Here is a 21,579-nt window from a genome sequence, read left to right as displayed (position 1 = left end):
TGTGCGTTGGCAAGCTCTCCACTGGCAATTGACTGGGCTTGTGAAGAAATCAATCTCATTCAACAACCATACAAATTGCACAGCTTAAGGCACATGAAGTGAAATCTGTGAGCTGATTGACACAAAACAATGTCACTTCACATTATCTGCAAAGTTGTTTTGCTTGTCTGACCACCTCTTCCTACTTTACAGTGAGCACATATATTTCAGTTTCTTTCCCCCATGTGGAGATGTGTCCACTGCCAAAACTGCTGTCTGATTATTTAAATAATCTGTAAAACTGTTACATGACTTCATCTAATTGTAAATGTATAAGACGGTCTATGAGACATTTGTGAGAGTAGCTGAATCCCAGGGCTGGTATGGAATCACACACAGACAGGTCTTCTGTGTGATCTGAGTCCCACTGCTCAGAGCTACAGACTGGTCAAATGGTCACTATTGTAGACACGACCATCGGACCATCGGCTACAAATAATCAATATACTGATCATAGAGTCACTATTGGTGTTTATTACATAAATACTATATATAAATAATAAGATAATTCCACACTCATATGTGTTATAAAACATTTATAAACATTTTGGGAGGCTGACATACAGTAAAGAAAATAATACTGAAGGGCTGGAAGTCCTGGAAAGCGTTAATAGAACCTTTTTGCTTTCGACCTGGATCAGAGCCCACAACTGCCAGATCAGTGACCCCTGAGCCCAGTTCACAGAGAGGAGAACCAGGAGCTCTTTTATGTCTCTAAGAGGGCTGGGAGGAAGGATAAAAAAGGGAAATGTGACATGAGTCAAGGCTGTTCTGTCTGATATTGTTCATGTAGCAGCACTGATTGTCTGAATATCTTCTGGTTCTGGATTGTGAGGATAGAGAGCAGTACGGAGTTGAGATCCTGTCTGAGTGTGAGTCTGAGCTGTGAATCTGACTGAGAAGAGAATAATGATTTTTTATTCTGCCTGAGAATTTTCCTGAGAATTTTTCCTGAGAATTTTTCTTCTTTTCCAAGTGGTGTTACATCTCCTTCAGATACTCTGCACAGACTGCCAGAGTGAGAGAAGAGGAGAGAGAGATGGACAGATAAGAGCACATACAGCAAGAGACATATACGTCTTGATTTACTTTGAAGCAAGTGTTCATTTCTTTTCTGGAACAAGTTGTTTCTGAACTTCAAGAAATTCATACAACTTCTGAAAGATAAAATACAAATCTTGCTTCTCAGGACAGAAGAAATGCTGCAAAAAAAATGCCAGTGATTTGTGAAAAGCAACGTGAATGTGTCCTTGTGCAGCTGTTAAACAAAGGGCAGGTGGGTCAAACGCACTCAGGGATGCGCTTCAGATTGTGATGATGTAAACATAATCTCCGCTTAAAATTGAAGGGATTTCTTCGCAAACCCTCTTGAATGTTGCAGGAAATATTCGTGTTTTACTCGTGTGCAACTACAACAAGTAAACAATTAAGTACCTAAGTCAATGTCCAAGAAAACCATCTTCACGTGTGGAATTTTTCTTTAACTGGCTGTTGGGAGAATTCATTTATACACCCGTTGTATCCTTAGCAAAAATATTTTAAAATTAGAACACAGATTTGTTGGAGAACTTGACAATCCTTGACAATCATTATTAATCATTATTAATTAACATTATACAAATGTGCGTTGATATTTTTAATATGTACCTTAATTGTAATATATATATATACATAATTGCTTTGATATGGATGTTCATTTGAAGGAATTGAGGAAACTATGAAGGATCGCAGAACAACCAAAGATACACTTGGGCATCTGCTATTGGTAAAGATGAAAGAGTACCTTAAGTGTAAAGCTTGCATACACACGAGAGAAAAAATCAGTTTTAATGCACTTCATTAAACTGCTGGTGTGCTTATCAATCGTACATAGCAGAGGATGGTTTCGATCCATCGACCTATGGGTTATGGGCCCAGCACGCTTCCGCTGCGCCACTTTGCTGACAGCTGTCATATGGCGATTCAACACAACTGCTCTATCTTTGCTTTCTAAAAGTGCGCCCGAGATGAAAAGTCTAAACGGTAAATGCAGACGTCACTTTGAGCACTTGGTCTTTTATAGTACAAAACATCACCCGCTGCTCTACATGGGCGTGTCTTCAATATCGTTGAGAACCAAACCTTCTGCTTTCCGAGGCAACTGATTCTTTCGTCGTTAATTCCCAAATCTTCAATGAGAATCAGTGAAACGAAAATCAAACACATGTACACACTCGCGTCCTAACCTGAAAGAAAAATCTACACCCACTTTATAATACTGAAAATGATTCAGGAAGTACAGCAAAGTTCTAAAACCAGCGAATGCATCTGCATACATAAAATGTCAATTTTTCAAAAGTAACATCTTCAGCTTTGAAAGATTGTCATCCATATATTTTCGTTTTTCTCTTTTTTTACATAACACGCTTTCGAGAAACAAACTGTCTTTTAATTAAGGCTTCATTAGAAAATGTGTATCTTGGTTTGCTAAGTTAAAATCGGCACATCCCAGTGGGCAAAAGATATAGAATATACGACTATTAAACGCATACCTTAGACGTGTAAATGTGCTCCGTAACTGGTCTAGAATGAAATTCTAATATACGTATATCGTTATACGTCAATTAGACATCTATGATTATATGTTTATTATACATAAATGGTTGAAGTTCTATTATACGGATAAATTTAGAAGACTATAATACATATATAGTTAAAGGTCTATTATACATCAAAGAAAGATTTTTATAGGTGTAGAAACTAGTAAATAAAGCCAATGATTTATTTTAGAAATGTATTCTTAAAATATACAAATATTCACACATGAAAAATATAGTTCAAATTATAGATTATATACAATATTGTAATCAACAAATGTCTAATCATCATAAAAAACACAACTAGTAAACTTCAGTTACAAATCCTAGTAACATGGCAATATATATATAGTAATGACAAACACAAACTAATTACATGAACGCGCTAATATTTAATTCAAAACCACATTTCGATTCAAATATAAATTTTAAAATTTACAACTTCTTTATTTCCACGAAAATATTATTAATGTAGCACAAACGCTACTTTCTAATAGACAGAAATAAACTGTTTTGTGTCTCATGGTGATCCTCCTCTCCATACTAATGAAATGTTTAATATGATCCCTCGAGAATAAAAAAGGAGTCAATTTCCGACTGGAATGATTGATGCCCCATCAAACATTTTGTAATATCCCTGGAAGTTTATACAGTAGAATCCTGGTTCGTGGCTTAAATTCAAGGTAAACAAGACTAAGGAAACGAATTGGAAACTTGATGTTGAAGTGGGATTTAAATCACCCGGAACATTTCACTACATTGGGCAGTATGTGCCAGAGAGTAATTTTTGATATTCCTTCGATAGCTCAGTTGGTAGCGCGGAGGACTGTAAAGAAATCAGCGGGGTATCCTTAGGTCGTTGGTTCGATTCCGGCTCGAAGGAAGGTGTTTCTTGTGTACTTTAATCAAAGAGTTAAGCTCTTTAAAAAAGGAATCTGTTTCAATCAGACATTGATCAAAAGCTCAATAAACGACGATGTAGAGGTTCCTGTTCCGAATTCAGCCCACGTCTGATTGTCTTGTTTTGGCCAAGATCTGATCTTTGAATTAAGGGACTACACTGTCTGCTTTGTAATCCAAAAATGCATACCAATGTCAAGTTTTTTTGTAGATATAAAGGTGTTCTCTGTTTTCAAAGGATAGGTATTTAATTGGCATAATGATTTGGTATTGATTTTGTATCGTTGTACTATAAAGTTTATGCTTTCTGTGTTTTTATCGTATTGTGAACTTATTTTTTAAACAAATGCTTACAAAGGCAAACACGGCACACATCTGTTTATACCAGTGGTGAATTGTACATTTTTATTAAGTACAAGCTACTGTGCCCTTCTGGGAGTATAACAGGTTCGATATAAAGTGGCAAAAATATAAAAGGGGAAAATACCCCAGACTGCGTGTAAAGCCCTCGTTGTGACTGTTTTAGATTAAAATGGCGTACTGTGCACGAAATGTTGCAGAAACACAGTCTGATATTTTGATAATTATTATTTTAATAATTTGATCAAATTGAGGCCCAGGATCCAAATCTTCAGTTCTGATTTTTTTAAGTGATACAGATGCAGCCATTCAAAGTGCGCGTCACAGACACGTACCGCAGGTGACGTCGCTCAGTATGACGCAAGATGACGCGTGGCACCGCAGTACGTGATTGGTTGACCGACAGGGGCACTCGTGGTCCGTTGGTCTGTCGTAGAAAGACTTACAGTAAAAACGTCTTTGCTGTGCCCGTTGTAGATATTGAATTTTACCACTGAAGGGAAATCTTAGTAGCTGAGCATAAAAAGAATAGGAGCATACTGTAACGCGTGTGAAGGCCATAAACGATATTAATTTTGGAACATAAACATACAGTATATACTGTAGCTGGTCTTGGTACTTTAAAGAAAAAAATACACACCAGTATTCCATTTCTCCCTAAACATTTTAAGCTTTGAAGTCTTTAACTAACATGATACCGGAGTCAACAAGCATACTTTTAGAATTTGATTAAAAGGGAATATAATATGGAATCGCGTATCTAAAGAATTTAATAACGGTATTCGTGTGCTGCGACAGGGCTGTGTAGGGCTTTTTCGCCTGCCTGTTCATGCGAGCTGTCTTCTAGCCGACTGGTCTAGGTGCGTGACTAGCAACTGGGAGGTTGTGTGATCGAATCCAGCTGGTGCCGGACTTTTCTTTTAACAAACATTTCTTCGAAAAAATAGAATAGCGATATTATGGACAATAAATTGACTTTTATATTTCAAAATATCGCAACATGAACGATATTTGCGATATTTTGAACATATCTTCCCTTCTGACAGCGGTTCCTCCTTCTATTGTGTGTGTGTGTGCAACAGAGTAAATTTTTATAGAGAAATGGAGGCTGGACAGTATGCGTTACAATATAAACATTTATATTGATTTAAATCGTGTTCTGATTTAAATCGCAAACGCGTGTTTAATTATGTGTTTTTTAATCATAATCAGGCTAATGCATTTCTACATTTTCTGTATGAACCAGCTTAGAGGTTCATACAGAAAGACAGCTTGTGTTTAAATTGAGTGTAAGGTAATTTATGCTTCTAAAGTCATGGTCAGCATTTATTATTGTACTGTGCTGTAAACTTTTTCTGTGCCTAGTCACATTATTTTATAGCGTTTTTATTGCGTTATTAAATCCGGTGGCGCTGTGTGTTAGAGTAGTTTCCTGACTCCCTTGTCACATGGTCTGTGATTGAATCCCATAGAACTATGACTTTATTTTTTAACAAACATTTCTTTGAAAAAATGAAACGTTTCCCTTGGTCAGAGATTAAATAAAACCTCACTCGCACCAAACAAATTTATATTTCTAAATATCACAAAATACGTTCATTGTCTTCCAATCGAGTCGAGTTGACATTGGAAGCCTGCCACACCCGGACTGTTAAACCAACGCATTAGCACGTCAAAGCCCATCGAGGGTATTGAGCCAGTATTGCCTTTAGTATTCCCCCCTCTCCCCTCAATTCAATTCAATTCAAGGTGTTTTATTTGCATGACAGATGGGTACAAGCAGTGTTGGGTATGTATATTGTAACGCTTACGGCAGACAGGCACTGTGTAAGAGCCGGCGCACCAGAGCAGCGCACCGAGGGAGCGTCTGCATTTCTAACTTAGTTTTTAAAATTAGTCAAGCAATATGAAGCATCTCCTTTTACTTAGTGCCTGAGCATAAAAAGAATAGGAGCATACTGCAACGCGTGTGAAGTCCATAAACGATATTAATTTTGGAACTTAAACATACAGTATATGGCTGGTCTCGGTACTTTAAAGAAAACATACACACCAGTATTCCATTTCTCCTAAACATTTTAAGCATCGAAGTCTTTAACTAACGCGATACCGGAGTCAACAAGCATACTTTTAGAATTTGATTAAAAGGGAATATAATATGGAATCGCGTATCTCAAGAAATTAATAACGATATAATTATATTCATGTTGCAAAAGAACTGCAACGGACATAAAAACTCCCTTGCTTTTAACAGAGCGTTCCATAATTTCTAACTACGAAAATGCCAGGTGAAAGGATTTGTAAACATATTTTGTTAAAGCAAGTCAGAACCCATTCAGAGCCTACATTACATTTTAGCGTTTCATTCTGAGCAGAAGACCCTCACACCTGAAGAAGGGGGAGGTGTTTTTCGCTGGAAATCTCGCCTGCTTCTACTTTACAACCGGAGTGCTGGCTGTGACGAATTAAACCGGTATTACAGGTTACAATCACAGACCATGTGACATGGGAGTCAGGAAACTAACACAGCGCCACCAGATTTGATAACGCTATGAAAACGCTATAAAATAATGTGACTAGGCACAGAACAAGTTTACAGCACAGTACAAAAATGCTGACCATGACTTTAGAAGCATAAATTGCCTTACACTCAATTTAAACACAAGCTGTCTTTAGCCCTCTAAGGTGGTTCATACAGAAATGTAGAGATCCAGGCTCAGAACACACAGCTTCATTAGCGAATACATATGCAGGACAACTAGAGAAGACGTTTTACAGAGGATGGATTTTTAGAAACATCCCATCAGTGACATCACTGAAGTCAACTCCTAGGTACTGTAACTGTCGTGTGGATAGTTTCACAAGAATCAGACAAAGGTTTAAGCATCGCTTGTTCTAGATAAAACTGCAAAAAAAAACAACAACCCATAATGTACTTCTTTGCGGCTCTGTTTGCCCAAATCATATATTCACAACGTGAAATCTAGAAAATAATATTACGTAACCAAAATCCGCAATATGGAAACAGAACCTGTGTAATTGTTGATAGATGATGTACTCGTAACATTTTTTCAAGACGAACTACAACATTTAAAAAATGACTTGTATGTACTTGATATCTCTAATCAATCCAAATATACATATACATACTGTATACAGTACAGTTTGCATACGGTAATATGTTTATGTCCCTAAATCAATCTCTTTTATGAGCATGTGAAAGGCATGGTGAATCACTGTACTTTGCATGATTGGAAAAAAATGCGTGATTGCGAAATGCTGTGGCGTTACTTTTACAAAGACGGTCAATGAAAAAAAGAATGTGGACCAGGGCAATACTTTGAGTTTACAGCTTGTCCAAGGTCATTTATTATTAATACTATTATTAATATCTTCGTTAAAGACTTTGATGGCTACAGCTCAAACATGAGAGGTTGAGCTTTATTAGCTCCACCTTGCGGAAATTCCGGATACTATTATTTTGCTAGCGGTATTTACCGGTAACTCGCGGTATTTACCGGTAGCTTGCGGTAGACTGCGTACAGCGTACCGGAAAATAATGCGGTATCGCCCGCGCATTTTGAATGGCTGCATCTGTACCTTTCCTTCCTGTCGTGGAAGTCACACGATATGAGCAATTGTTTTTTTTTACGTTACGATCCAAAGAGCCTCAGACGCACTGTAACCAAACCAGGATGGATTGTGCTGGGAGCCGGACTGAGCTCATTCTCACTCCCTGTGCTAAAAACAGAATTTACTCTTCCCCGAGCATCGTCTACAGCTGCTGGATGGTGTTCTGCGTCTTACTGCTCCGGCAATTACTTTGACGAAAGACAGCTCACTTGGGCGCTTTTAACTTTCTCGCAGCTACGGGCGAGACTGATGCTCGCGATATGAAGGCACCCGCTGGTACACCTTCTCTAACTTTCACAATCGCGACAGACTTCGCTTTTAAAAAAAAAAGTAGATATAACCCTATAAAACCATTAGCTTTCTCAGTTTTTACATTAACCTATTTTCAATCAAAGTTTGATATTTTTTATTGCATTTTACATCATCATAATAATAATAATAATAATAATAATAATCATTATTGCTTACACTTATATAGCGCTGTTCTGGATACTCCACTCAATGCGCTTTACAGGTAATGGGGACTCCCCTCCACCACCACCATTCTTCTGAATGATCACAGAGAGTCAGGACCTCGGTTTTACGTCGTAGCCGAAGGACGGCACCTGTTTACAGTTTAGTGTTCCGTCATTGTACTGGGGTATTAGGACCCACATGGACCGCAGGGTGTGCGCCCAGCGACAAAAACCAGACGTGTGTCAGGCTCGGCTGCGAGCAGGACAATGACGTCACGGGGACAAAGTAGAGGAAATCAAAACGGTTCTATAAAAGACCTGTGTCAGCTGTTGGTTTGCAGTCTGGACTCTAAATCATCTGATCCGATTTTAAATCTCTCTAATACCTGAGCTGCGGCTTCTTCCAAGTATTTATTCGTATACTTATTATGTGTAAGTGTATAAATGAAACCTTTCATATATTGTTCAGTTTAAATCAAAATGCTTTACTAATACAAGAGAGAAGTATAGTACGAAGGATGTGACAAATTTATGATTTCTTGGAACAAAACGGTTTTTATTTGCATTCGAAATGAAGTGGAATTTTAGCGCAACACACAAACCCTTTGTCTTTTTTAGAGAGTGATTTTTAAACAGACATAAATGTAGAAAACGTGTTTTTTTAGCACTACAATAGCAGGGTCAGTGGCGTAATGAATAATGCGTCAGGCCTCGCGTTAGAAAATTATAGGTTGGACTGCCGTCTGCCTTGTTGCGTTTATACCACTTACATTCTTTTATATAAATGAACTGCACCTGAAAGCTATAGAAAACACTTTGGGTAAGTTGTCTGCAGCCTCATGCGAATTTCGACAACTTACCCAAAACACTGCACTATCTGGAGATCAGCTCCAGCTCTGAACTCAATTGCAATGAAAAAACTTGCGTAACAAAACTGGAGAACAGCTGAACTTGTGCTCAGTTCGGTGATGAGGGTTCAGAACTGTCGTTGTTGTAATTAGCACGAACTGCACAGGCTCTGAATCAGACCATGTCAATTAGTCTGATCAGTGTAGGACACGTTAATGTAGAATTATTAATAGGTTTATTAGTTAGTTGTAGAATGTAGAATTATTAATAGGTTTATTAGTTAGTTAGTTCAGGTTTACCCACCTGAACTAATGTAGAATTATTACTTGGTCTGTCTCTTGTTTGTATGTAAATGAATGTCTCTGACAACTTAATGTTAGTTTTATGATGTAGGTCAGGCATTGACATATGCACGAGTATACGACATGTCTCACTCCTGATTCAACTCATGTTCTATAGGAGATTGGCGATTCCTCCTGTTTCTCGTATAACCATATCAGAACAGAAGCCCGTGTTACCCAGCTGTGATTCAAGATCAACTGGCATCTTTATCCCTTTTTTATTCGTGATCATTATTTTCTTTAGTTATGATCAATATTGAACTTTTTCTAAATTAAATGACAATAATCAAACATGCAGGCAGATTTTTTAAAAGTATTCAGAATTGACACGGTGCCCCTTTGGAACAGTCGTCAGAAAATGTGAGAAAATGAAAGTTATGTAAGCTCTCACACAAAGCATTGAAGATTGGAATCTGAGTGTAAAAAAGCTACCCGTCTCCCAATGATAGGCAGGGATACACACCATGACTTAAATAGACTCAGCAAACTTTAACACCTATGATATTATGAGTGCTTTGCACGTGTCGAACTTCAAGAAGGAACTACTACAACAGTTGTGGACATAATTCAATACCACCGGCAAAGTCCAATGCCGGCAATGTCTGAGAAAATAATGTTCACTCATGGAATTTGGTCTTTGAATGGCTGGCGGGAAAATTCATTTATACTCCTGTTGCATCCTCAGCTGAAACATGTTAAAATAACAATGCAGATTTGTTGAAGAACCTGACAAGAATTATTGGGTTAGCACTGTATGTATTCTGGTATATTTACTTTAATTTTAATCTAAATGTAAACATACATGCTGTATAATCTATTGTAATTTTAAAATATGTTAGCTGAGGATGCGAGGGGGGCTATTATACCTTGTGAAACACGCAAGGAAATGTAAAAAAGGCTGGTATTTGAATAAATTTGGCGATCACAAGAAAACCACAATTTATGTGGTATTATCATCAATATCCTTCAAAATCGACGTTCAAATGAAGGATTTGAAGAAACTATGAAAAAAGCAACAGTAGTAGCAAAGGATTTTGATTTTTGCTCTTCAAGTCAGTAAATCGCCGTAGAGTTGCGCCCCTACAAACAGCACAAAGGATGAATCCCACCTCCTTTGTTATTGCCACGTTTGTGCCGGTGAAAGTAGCGTTTGTGCTATTGAAAGCATCTTGGAAAATGAAGGTGCAGTCACTTCCACATGTCATGATATCATTAGATCCGACGACAAGAGCTGAAGCCCCCCAGTCCAAGCCAGCAATGTGAGGAAGATGGGCATGGCGGAAGGTAGCGTGGCCGAGCTGTCTAAGGTAAAGGATTTAGGCTCCAGTCTCTCTGGGAGCGTGGGTTTGAATCCCACCACTGCCAAATGTTAGTGTTTTAAGACATGCAATACGATCAGTAAAAGCTCTTTTTGTTAGTCTGTTGAGAGGCTGCGTGAGGTGTTTAGAAATAGACTTTCTAAAAGACAGGCCGTCAGCTTGACATCAAGGCAAAAAAAATATTTTGTTTTCTCAACAGAAATTCTCTTTGGCACTTTTAGCTTTATGTAGGGAACAACATCTGCCGAGATCACTTTTAATATTGGCTGTGTTAGCGAGCTGCTTTTCCCTTTAAACTTTTACTTCTTCATGCTGAATCATTGGCAGGGGTAAAGCTTATTAAATCTTTTCGCATAGCGCTCCATCAGAAATACTTTCTCCTTGGTCAAAACGGGCACAGAAAGTTTTATAAGGGCAGCCTGTTTTGCACCGTCTAAATAACCGACAGTATGCAAATAAACTTTTTAATAACAGTATTTACAATATAACCCATGTTCAAAAATGCTTTTAGCTTCTTTTAGTCTAAGAAACAGGGGTGTTTTAGCGGATTGTGGTCTTCAATTAGTAAATGCTGAAGTGTTTCCCCGGTCGTGAGCAGATCTGGCTCCATTTAAACAGAATCCTGCTCAGCTCCTGCTTTCACTGCAACTTTTGAATTGAGCCCAAAGCGATAAGCAAGCTGAATTATCAAAGCTCATTAGGTACTAGAGATCACGGTATGTTATCAGGTAAATGCAGTCCCATGTATCCTCCGTAATTTCGAGTAAATACCAAAACACACCATCCGCGACCCACAGCGGGAATAAGCAGGACTTGGTTGTTCAGAGTGTGAGGCAACTATCGCCAGGAGGGGGGTTTAATCCTCGCTCTCGCTACTGTTTGAAATGCCAAAGACGCGTAATAGAGATTTTTGCAGATGTTTTTTTTATGCTCCACTATACATTACAATAATGAAAACAAATCAATTAGAAATATGCAATACAACGTCGGTTCCCGAAAATACAATCTGTTTTACACAGACATCATTGCTTTTGAGGTAATCCAGATTTTGAAGACAACTGCGCTCTAGCTCTGGAAAATATTACTCAAAGGTTGGAAAGTACAACACGTTTGTACGTTTGACGTTTACAACAGGTAACATGGCACTTCTCCAGCAAAGCAACTCAGGTTAGTGAACTACTGGTGTATTCAATGCACCTCCATTCATCCATCACTTGTCAGGGTGGTTGAGTGTTCTAAAGCATCATTCAAAGCGCTTTACAGGTAATGGGGACTCCCCTCCACCACCACCAAAGCACCATGATAAAATACTTGTGTTTTTCTAGCTCTCACGGGTAATCTTGTCTCCAGATCGAGGTTTTGGTTCAAATCCCACTCCTACCAGCTACTCTTTTTCCCTGTTACATTTTTCCCACCTTGATGTGCTCGCTGACAATGACAGGAGAAAGAAAACGGAGAAACTGGTTAGCAGACACATGATGGGCAGGAAGATTCATGAACTATTAGATGTGATTAGCAGAAAGTCAACTATAAATAGACTTCGTGCATTAAGAACTGTTTGCGTTGCCTGTAATCTAGGTAAGATTTATGGTAAGGTATGCATTCAAATGTGAAAGACTATAATAATGTAAAACCAGGAGAAGACTTATTAAAACATCCTGTTTTCCTTGCGGTTTCTAATGTATTTTATTAAATGGGGGCTTTGTGAAATCAACTTTTAGCCTCTTGGAATGCAGTCACTCTCCCCGGTCTAAATACCATTATGTAAAATTAGGAAGCAGCAGTATTTTGATAAAGTGCGGTGTTCCTTTATCACAGTAACACAACAGTAAACAGTAAACGCTAGGTGTTTATAATTACTCGGGAGCAGATCACCCTCAATTTAGAAAAAAACCTTTGCTCGTCCCTTGCTTTCACAGCGATATCTGAATCGAGCCCCATAGCGTTAAGAAAGCTAAATTACACAAAGCTCATATGACATTGGGAGTCACTGTACCCTATCACGTCCTGCTTGCACTGTCCTACTAAAAGATTAGAGGGATCAGAAAGGACACAAACAACCCATGAATCAACGATTTTGAACGATTTTACCGACTGCGCCTCTTGTTCCTCTATTACAACAGTAAAATTACTAGGGTTGATTCAACATATAGTAAGCTGACCCCCTCCCAGCGACGGCACGGTGGCCAAGTGGTAAGGCGTCGGTCTCGTAAACCGAAAATCGCGGGTCCGAACCCCGTCCGTGCCTCTTTTATTCACCGCCACGTTCCTTTATCTAAGTCGACAAGTAACATGGAAACGTCTCTTCTTGTTACTCTTTCTGTGGAAGCGCACAGTTTCCTGTTAAAGCCAGAACGTATTGCGGAAATCTAATATATGAAATTTGTTAAGAACTTGATTGGCTTTTCACAGAGAAAAACGAGAAAACCTCTTTTTCAGAAGTGGGATTCGAACAAAAAACCCGAAGGGAAACTGTGACGTGAACGCAACGCCTTAGACCCCCAGCCAACTTGCCTGTGGTGTTTATATTGAATTATATGGTTTATGTCTTTCTACTCGTTGATGAGGAAAAAAACTGAAATCATGTAATTAGGGAAATCTATTTTTTTCATGTGGAAAACTAGCACAAGCAAATGTAAAGTTTAGAGCAGCGCTCAATAAAAACGATCAGAAACCTAAAGCGCTACTTATGCGGATCAGTACATTCCCATACCAGTTGTTCTGCAGAAGAAATAAGAATAGCCGAACTGAAAGACGTTGTATTGCATATTTCTAATTGGTTTATTTTCCTGATTGCAATGTATTGTGAAGCATAAAAGCCAGCTGCATCAATCTCTATTACGCGTCATTTTTTGAAGGCGTTTCAAATAGCAGTCAGTGCAGTATTAACGTTTTTGGAGCTTGTATTACATTGTAAACAATCTTATTTAAATAAGTCTAAATTCGCACACTGTTATTTAGACAGCGCAAACCAGTCTGACCTCCTTCAACTTTCTGTGCCCGCTGAGTAGATCTTAAAGCAGCTGCAGCCAGAGTAGCCGTAATGGCAACACCGCGGGAGTTCAGCTTTTCTTATTTCTTCTGCAGAAGCACCGGCATCAGAATATACTGATCCACATAAGTAGCGCTTTCGGCTTCTGATGGTTTTTATTGAGCGCTGCTCTTAACTTTTGAACATTTGCTCAGACTAGTTTTCCCCATGAAAAAAAGACAGTTCCCAAATTACATGATTTCACTTTTTTTCCCCCTATCAACAAGTAGAAATAAATAAAACATAATACAATATAAAAACTACAGACAGGATGGCTGGTGGTCTAAGGCGTTGTGTTAAGATCGCAGTTTCCCCTGGAGACGTTTGTTCAAATCTTACTTCCGACAAAGAGCCTGTCTCGTTAGAGTAGAAACGACAGAATCTCTAAGTAGAAAACATTTCCACAACATCTCGCATTTCACGTGTTTAATGTTAATTGTCTTAGTGGTTGTTTCGGTGAATGTTGGCTCTCTTCTCTTGCAGGGTGACGGCAAACTTCTTCAGAGAGGGAGTCTCCCACGCACGGCTTTTCTTTATCAGGACCGAAGGTAACAGAGACAGACTTCAAACTCAAATGAATTACTTCTTGAGCATTTATGACCGTTAAAAAGCTGAGAGCAGAAGAAAAAGTCATTGGAAATTAAGAAATGTCTGCTGACAGTAATCATAACTCATGCTCAACTACGGACAAGCGTTCCTTGTTAGTACAGTGTTGAGTACCCCCGCTTGTCGCGCGGAAGACCGGGGTACGTTTCGGTGACAGGGTGCTGGTTTAATTTTTTAACAACCTGACTTCAGTTAAAAACTGTGTACTGTTTACTAAGTTTCAGACTAGTTATTGCGGTAGAATATGGAGATCATCTCTAGCTCTGAGCTCAACTGCAACAAGAAGTCGTGATGAACAAAATCAGAGCCCAGCTCAGGTGCTCAGGACTCAGGAGCATTGTTGTGGTTCTAATTAGCACAACAATGGGATACTTATTGGAAATAGTCCCAAAACAAGCACGTCTGGCAGCTAGTAGACCCCTGTAATAATTTTGCAGTGACAGAACACTTTGAAGATTTGCAATCTATTTAAATATGAATTTTCTAAATTTCAGTTCTCTTTACTCCCTGGCATAACTGAACTCTCACCTTCACATACTAAAGGCATTACATGCATTAGCTGCGATAATGCTTCTAAGAAACACAGAATGACATTTAGTTTTGTTCCTCATTTCCCCCAAGAAAAAAAAAAGGAGTAAATTTCCGCCTGGAATGATTGATGCCCCATCAAACATGTTTTAATATCCCCGGAAGTTTATACAGTAGAATCCTGGTTTGTGGCTTAAATTCAAGGTAAAAAATACTAAGGAAATGAGTTGGAAACAATGTCGATCTGGGATTTTACTCATCCGGAACATTTCACTACATTGGGCAGTATGTGCCAGAGAGAAGCTCCTGATATCCTTTCGGTAGCTCAGTTGGTAGAGTGGGCAACTGTAATGGAAACACTTGGGAATCCTTAGGTTGTTGGTTCGACTCTAGCTTGAAGGAAGGTGCTTTTTGTGTATTTTAATCAAAGAGTTAAAATAGTGAATCTGTTTAATTCAGTCGTTGATCAAAAGCTCAATAAACGACAAATCAAAGGCTCCTGTTCCGAATTCAGCTCCCGTCTGATTGTCTTGTTTTGGCCAAGATCTGATCTATGAATTAAGGGACTACTCTGTCTGCTTTGTAATTCAAAATTACATTTTGTAATGCAAATGTCAAGTTTTTTGTAGATATAAAGGTGTTCTCTGTTTTCAAAGGATAGCTACTTAATTGGCTTTATGATTTGGTATTGATTTTGTATCGTTGTATTATTAACTTTGTGCTTTCTGTGTTTTTATCGTATTGTGGACTTATTTTTTAAACAAATGCTTACAAAGGCAGACACGGCACACATCTGTTTATACCAGTGGTGAATTGTACATTTTTATTAAGTACAATATACTGTGCACTTCTGGGAGTACAACAGGTTTGATATAAAGTGGCAAAAATATAAAAGGGGAAAATACCCCAGACTGCGTGTAAAGCCCTCGTTGTGGCTGTTGTTTTATTATTAGATAAAAATGGCGTACTGTGCACGAAATGTTGCAGAAACACAATCTGATATTTTAATAACTATTATTTTAATAATTTGAAAAGTATGAGGCCCCAGATCCAAGTCTTCGGTTCTGATTTTTTAAACATGATATCTTCCCTTCCTCTCGATGTGAGGAATTGTTTTTTTTCACATTGCGATCCAAAGAGCCTCAGACGCACAGTCTAACAGTAACCAAACCAGAATGTATTCTGCGTGGACCCGGACTGAGCTCATTCTCACTCCCTGTGCTGAAAACAGAATTATCTCTTCCCCGAACATCGTCTACAGATCACTTGTGTGCTTTTAACCTTCTCGCAGCTAGAGGCGAGACTGAAGCTGGAGATGTGAAGGCACCCGCTGGTGCATCTTTTCCAAATTTCACAATCGCGACTTCTCTTTTTTTTAAAAAGTAGATATTAGCCCTGAAAAAAGCATTAGTTTACATTAATCGATTTTGAATCAAATATTATATTTTTATTGCAATTTACATAATAATAATAATTATTATTATTATCGCTTACACTTATATAGTGCTTTTCTGGACACTCCACTCAAAGTGCTTTACAGGTAATGGGGACTCCCCTCCACCACCACCAATGTGTAGCCCCACTTGGATGATGCAACGGCAGCCTTAGTGCGCCGGAACGCTTACCACACATCAGCTATCAGTGGGGAGGAGAGCAGAGTGATGAAGCCAATTCATAGATGGGGATTATTAGGAGGCCATGACTGGAAAGGACCAATGGGAAATTGGGCCAGGATGCCGGGGTTACACCCCTACTCTTTCAAGAGATGACCTGGGATTTTTAAAGGCCAGAGAGAGTCAGGACCTCAGTTTTACTTCTCAGCCAACGGACGGCACCTGTTTACAGTTTAGTGTCCCTGTCATAATACTGGGGCATGAGGACCCACATGGACCGCAGGGTGGGCGCCAAGAGACAGAAACCAGATGGTACCGTGTGTCAGGCTTGGCAGCGAGCAGGACAATGACGTCACGGGGACAAAGTAGAGAAAATCAAAACGGTTCTATAAAAGACCTGTTTCAACTGTCAGTTCACAGTCTGGACACTAAATCCACTGAACCAATTTCAAATCTCTCTAACACCTGAGCTGCGGCTTCTTTCGAGTAGTTATTCAGGAGAACATTGTGCTAATCATATAGATGAAACGTTTAATATATTCAGGAGGGTAGCTACGTCAGCATGCATATCTGCAAAGGAACAAGTAATACTGTAGGTTTATTTCATGCTAAAAAGAGAAGAGAGAAAACAAACCTGAAGAAGGTTTCACAGCTGAAACCCTTTCTTGCATAAATTGTAGAACGTGCTGTCACATTTTAGTTGCATAACCACCTCATGACAAATAACCTTTTCAAACCCCTCCAATCTGGCTTCCATCAACTTCACAGCACAGGAACTGCCCTTGTCAAAGTCCCTAATGATCTGCTAATAGCTGCTGATTCTGGTTCTCTTTCTATACTCATCCTTTTTGATCTCAGTGCTGCATTTGACACTGTTGACCATGACAACTTTCTTGTCTTGAGACTGTTTGGAGTTTCTGACACTGTCTCAAATGGTTCAAGTCTTACCTCACTGATCGCTGTCACTTTGTCTCTCTTAATGGGTACAGGTCTGAAATTGGTCTCGTTAAGTCTGGTGTTCCTCAGGGCTCAATACTGGGCCCCTTGCTCTTCAGCATTTACATGTTTCCACTCGGTCAGATTTTAAGATCACACGGCTTCAGCTATCATTTCTATGCTGATGATACTCAAATATACATCCATACCAAACCTGACACTGATGTGGCTGTCTCTGTTCTATTAAATTGCATATCTGACAAAAACTTGGATGACTCAATTTCCTTTATCTTAACTGAGACAAGACTGAAGTCATGCACCCCCCATCAACTTCATAAAAAACAATCCCATAACCCTATCTGTAGATGGTTCTGTACTTGATCTTCAGCCTAAATTGAAAAACCTTGGGGTGATATTCGATTCTGGATTAAGATTCAACCCATGTGTGCAGCATATTGTCAAACATCTTTTTTTCCACCTCAGAAATATCACTGGACTACGCCCTATGTGATCACTAACTGGGGCTGAAAAGCTAATCAACTTTTCAAATGTTCTTGAGAGAACATTTGTGTTCTCTCAAGTTGACTACTGTAATGCTCTACTTGCTGGGGTATCTATACCTCCTTTGAACAAACTGCAGTATGTCCACAATTCAGCAGCTAGAATCCTGACCAGGTCTAGTGCAAGTGATCACATTACTTCTATCCTGAAGTCCTTGCACTGGCTTCCAGTCAAATTTCAGGTAGACTTGAAAATCCTCATGCTCACCTATAAGGCTCTGCATGGCTTGGCATCTCAGTAGCAGTTTGATCTATTATCACCCTACTCCCCACCTTCGCTCTTCTAATTCTGCTCTCCTAACTGTCCCCCAAGCCTGTCTTCACTGTATGGGTGACAGGGCCTTCTCCTGTTATGCCCCCGAGCTCTGGAACTCTATGTCCAAGGATACCAGAGTCACCTTCCCTAAACTCCTTCAAATCCAGACTCAACACCTTGTTCTGTAGAAGAGCTTTACTGAACTGGTTCCATTCTTTACCACTCTGCTTCTGCTTTTCTTCTTACCACATACGGGAAGTATTCTTGAAAGGGGAACCCTCACAAATATTTCAGTTAATGGGTCTCACTTCCCTTGAATTTCTCCACTCCATTTCAAACCTATAAACCATAAAGAAACAAGGGGAGGCAGAAGGGTCTTTCACAGCTTTATTGAAATGTTGCCATTACAAGGCAAGTGGAGGCAGGAAAGTCACAAGGGCCAGGCTGGAGCCTTCATTCAGGCACCTGGGGAGGAAGAAGAACAATCCAGCTAAACTGCAGGACACCCACCCCTACAGGAGCTCCTCCTGCCAGACCCTACCTGTCCACTGGCCAACATCTCCAAAGTCCTCTGCTCCCTCCACATCTTCACTGGAGCTCTGAGGGTCTCCCTCCTCATCCTCAGTCCAGTCAGCTCCCACATCCAGAGGACCCTCTACTGGTGCCACAGCCACCCGACTGCTGGTCACCAGGCTCCTGGTACCTGTGGAAAAGCAGCACCCAGGAGTGAGGGATCTGCTATACCCAGAAACCCACAGTGATGCTACTCATCTAAACAGTCCCTTTGTCCAGCATGGGATCATTCCTCAGTTGTCCAAGCATGGTTGTCTCTTGGGCAGAGATGCATCCACCAGGGATAGAGAACCAGACCCACCTTCATTCCGGCTGCCAGCACACCTGGACTCACAGCAGGCACAGACCTCATGGTCACCATACAGCTCCTCCCACCTGAAGGAGAGGAGGACAGGTGAGGCCTCCACCTGGCATGTCCCAGAGCACCCTCAGCAGGCTCCTTGCAGAAGTACCTCTTAGCCTCCCTGTTGTAGGTGCAGGACTTGGTCCCTGGTGTTGCTTTAGCAGGAGCCACAGCCATGACACAGTGCATGTACAGTTCAGTCACTTCATGCTGCAAGAGGGAAGGTCACAGCATTAAGGGATCAAGGCCAATAGAGGGACAGAGAAGGACCTTCTGCCATCTGTGAAGTCAAGCTGGCAGCTCTAGGCACTACAGCTGCCACAGTCTGGTTCACATCTAGATCATGGATGTGAAAGCAGACCATGGATCAGTAGAGCAAGAAGGCTGAGCAGCCTTTGAGAGCAGTACCTTCCTGGACAGCTTCTTCTGGAAGAGGAAGGCATCAATTGTGAAGCGGAGCACATCCTTCTGCTTGGAGGGGACAAACCTGGACAGGCAGCCATCTGCCTTGCTGTCCGCCATGCACCTGGGGACAAGGACAAAGATGAACCCCTGCAGGCTCTCGGAGCTCCTGCCCACCTCCCCTCCCAGAAGGGGCCGTACCCCAAGTTGTCAATCACGGGGAAACGGGGCTGGGAGTGCTGGTCTGGTTTCTCCGTTACGTAACACGAGTGGATGTACAGCCTCTGCTCCACTGTGGCAAAGTAGGCAGTGGCCTGGAAGTACATGGGCTGACCCAGGAAGTACTCATCCTTAGGAGAGAGCCGGACCCAGCGGGCTGGAGAGAGAGGCAGCATTACACCTGCACACAGCACCCCCTGCAGGCAGGAGGAGCCACTCACTCAAGGAGCTTACAGTTGGTGGTGAGCAGGACAAAGCTGTGCTTGTTCTTCAGGTCCTTGAAGAAGGTCCTTCTCCTGGCCCAAGTGGGGACATAGCCAACCTTGTAGGAGTAGTGGAACCTGCAGGACAGAGGGGGATGAGGGGCTTCTGGACACTTTCCCCAGTGGCTTCTCAGCAGCAGCAGAGCCCTGCCTACCTGTTGTAGGAGCACTTGACCGGCACAGAGAAGGGAATGAAGCGATGCACAGGTGCACTGGAGGAGGGCGGGGCATAGCGGAGAGTGTTGGAGTACATCAGGCGGCCCTGGACAACCTGCAGGGTTACAGAGGAAGGGATATTCCCAGGAAAGGCAACCCCGACACTAGCCCTACAGCTCACATCGATACACTGCCTGTAGATGAAGCCCCGCTTACTGATCGCTCGGTGCCACACTCATGAAGCCCATAGATGAAGTAGAAGTAATGGCGTGTGGTTCGGCTGACGCTGCAGTTGCCCAAGGTCACCTCCGATGGCCGACAGCTGAAGCCGAACAGGAGCCGACTGACCCTCACGTACATCCTGCTGGAGTCGCACCACACAGCCACTCCTCGGGTGCCCCCGATGGCCGGGCGAGCCGGCTGCCGCCCTCCCTGGGGAGGAAACAGGACGCTCTTGATGTAGGCGGGTAAGGGCCGGCTGCCGGCTTCAGGCTTCATCTTCTCCTTGTCGAAGTAGGGCGAGTACGCGTCTCTGGACACGGGAAGGCGGCGGAAGTCGGGAGCCAAGGACTGCGAGTCATTCTCGCTTGCAGACAGGTCTTCGGAGGGCGCATCTGCCAGGCTCAAGTCCTCCAACTGGGCTGCGTCTTCGAGAGCCGGGAAGTCGGCCTGGAGCGCTAATTCCCGAGAGTCCAAGCCAGCCGGCCCGGCGGAGATCAGTGCGGGGAGCCCGGCTCCTGCGCACAGGCACAACACAAAGAGAAACGAGCGCATCGCCAAATTGACGTCCCGCTAAACTGCTACAGAAGTAAGACAAGTAAACCCTAAACTGTGTTGAAGCAAGAGCATAAAGTATGAACGCGGTGACTAGGTTTTTATACTGGCAGGACCTGCTACCACACACCTGGTCACACTACCGCTCAATCAACACAATCAGTTACACACAGAGACCCGGATTGTTCTCAGAGTCTAATTTGAACCAGTTCCAGTCTGAGGCGGGACTCCGTGAAGCCGCCTGCACACTTTCCCGTGTGTATCTGACCTCAGCGGAGGAGTTCCACGCAATTTCGACAGAATTAAATCACCCACACGTGTAAAATTTGCTCAGATTAATGTATTGTTCAATTAGTTTCTAATTTCCGAGGACAGTGTGTTAAACTCGCTGTCAGACAGAGTACGGAACATGCGACACGTCCGTCCACACTTTCCTTTATCGAGGGGGCTGTTCTATCAACACGTACCGCAATGAAAATAATTTTACTATTTTTCATGTGTAATTGCATGTCATATTAAAATGTGTAATACAAGCATTCCTTTGCTTTCCAGTAAAGAAATACTGATCAGCTTTTGACATGATCTGATAATAATTTGTCTGATTTTCCAAAGATTGCTTTTGCTTCGCAGCACTGAGAACCAATGGAAGCCCGTTTCCGCCAGGGAGTAAAAAAAAAACGCGATATGGTATCTCAGAATTGTGACTTAGAATCTCAGAATTGCGACCTAAAAACTCAGAATTGCGACTTAGTAACTCAGAAATGCGACTTAAAAACTCAGAATTCCGGCTTTATCTCTCGTAATTGCGACTTTATCTCTCACATTTGCGTCTTCGAAATAGCCCATA

At 41.2% G+C, this 21,579-nt stretch overlaps 1 protein-coding gene and 2 non-coding genes across 3 annotated transcripts; 2 read left to right on the top strand and 1 right to left on the bottom strand.

The window, feature by feature from the left end:
* Positions 1–3,410: 3,410 nt before the first annotated feature.
* Positions 3,411–3,498, top strand: trnay-gua (transfer RNA tyrosine (anticodon GUA)). The gene is given in 2 exon segments: positions 3,411–3,447; positions 3,463–3,498. It is a non-coding gene; the product is annotated as a tRNA-Tyr (tRNA).
* Positions 3,499–12,648: 9,150 nt separating this feature from the next.
* On the top strand, positions 12,649–12,720 carry trnat-cgu (transfer RNA threonine (anticodon CGU)). The gene has a single exon. It is a non-coding gene; the product is annotated as a tRNA-Thr (tRNA).
* A 5,794-nt stretch (positions 12,721–18,514) lies between these two features.
* LOC148806348 (zona pellucida sperm-binding protein 3-like) lies at positions 18,515–20,732 on the bottom strand. Its single transcript, XM_088909642.1, has 8 exons — positions 20,175–20,732; positions 19,958–20,073; positions 19,774–19,880; positions 19,522–19,696; positions 19,327–19,444; positions 19,028–19,128; positions 18,877–18,950; positions 18,515–18,705 (listed from the first exon to the last, which is right to left on the bottom strand). Exons 1-8 carry the CDS (start codon positions 20,730–20,732, stop codon positions 18,515–18,517), a joined length of 1,440 nt encoding a protein of 479 aa, XP_088765768.1.
* Between the last annotated feature and the right edge of the window lie 847 nt (positions 20,733–21,579).

Source organism: Atractosteus spatula, unplaced genomic scaffold (assembly GCF_055471065.1).
Source record: "Atractosteus spatula isolate fAtrSpa1 unplaced genomic scaffold, fAtrSpa1.hap1 Scaffold_51, whole genome shotgun sequence".
Lineage (NCBI taxonomy): Eukaryota > Metazoa > Chordata > Actinopteri > Semionotiformes > Lepisosteidae > Atractosteus > Atractosteus spatula.
Note: the sequence above shows the minus strand (reverse complement) of the source record. Positions and strands in the feature narration are given on the sequence as shown.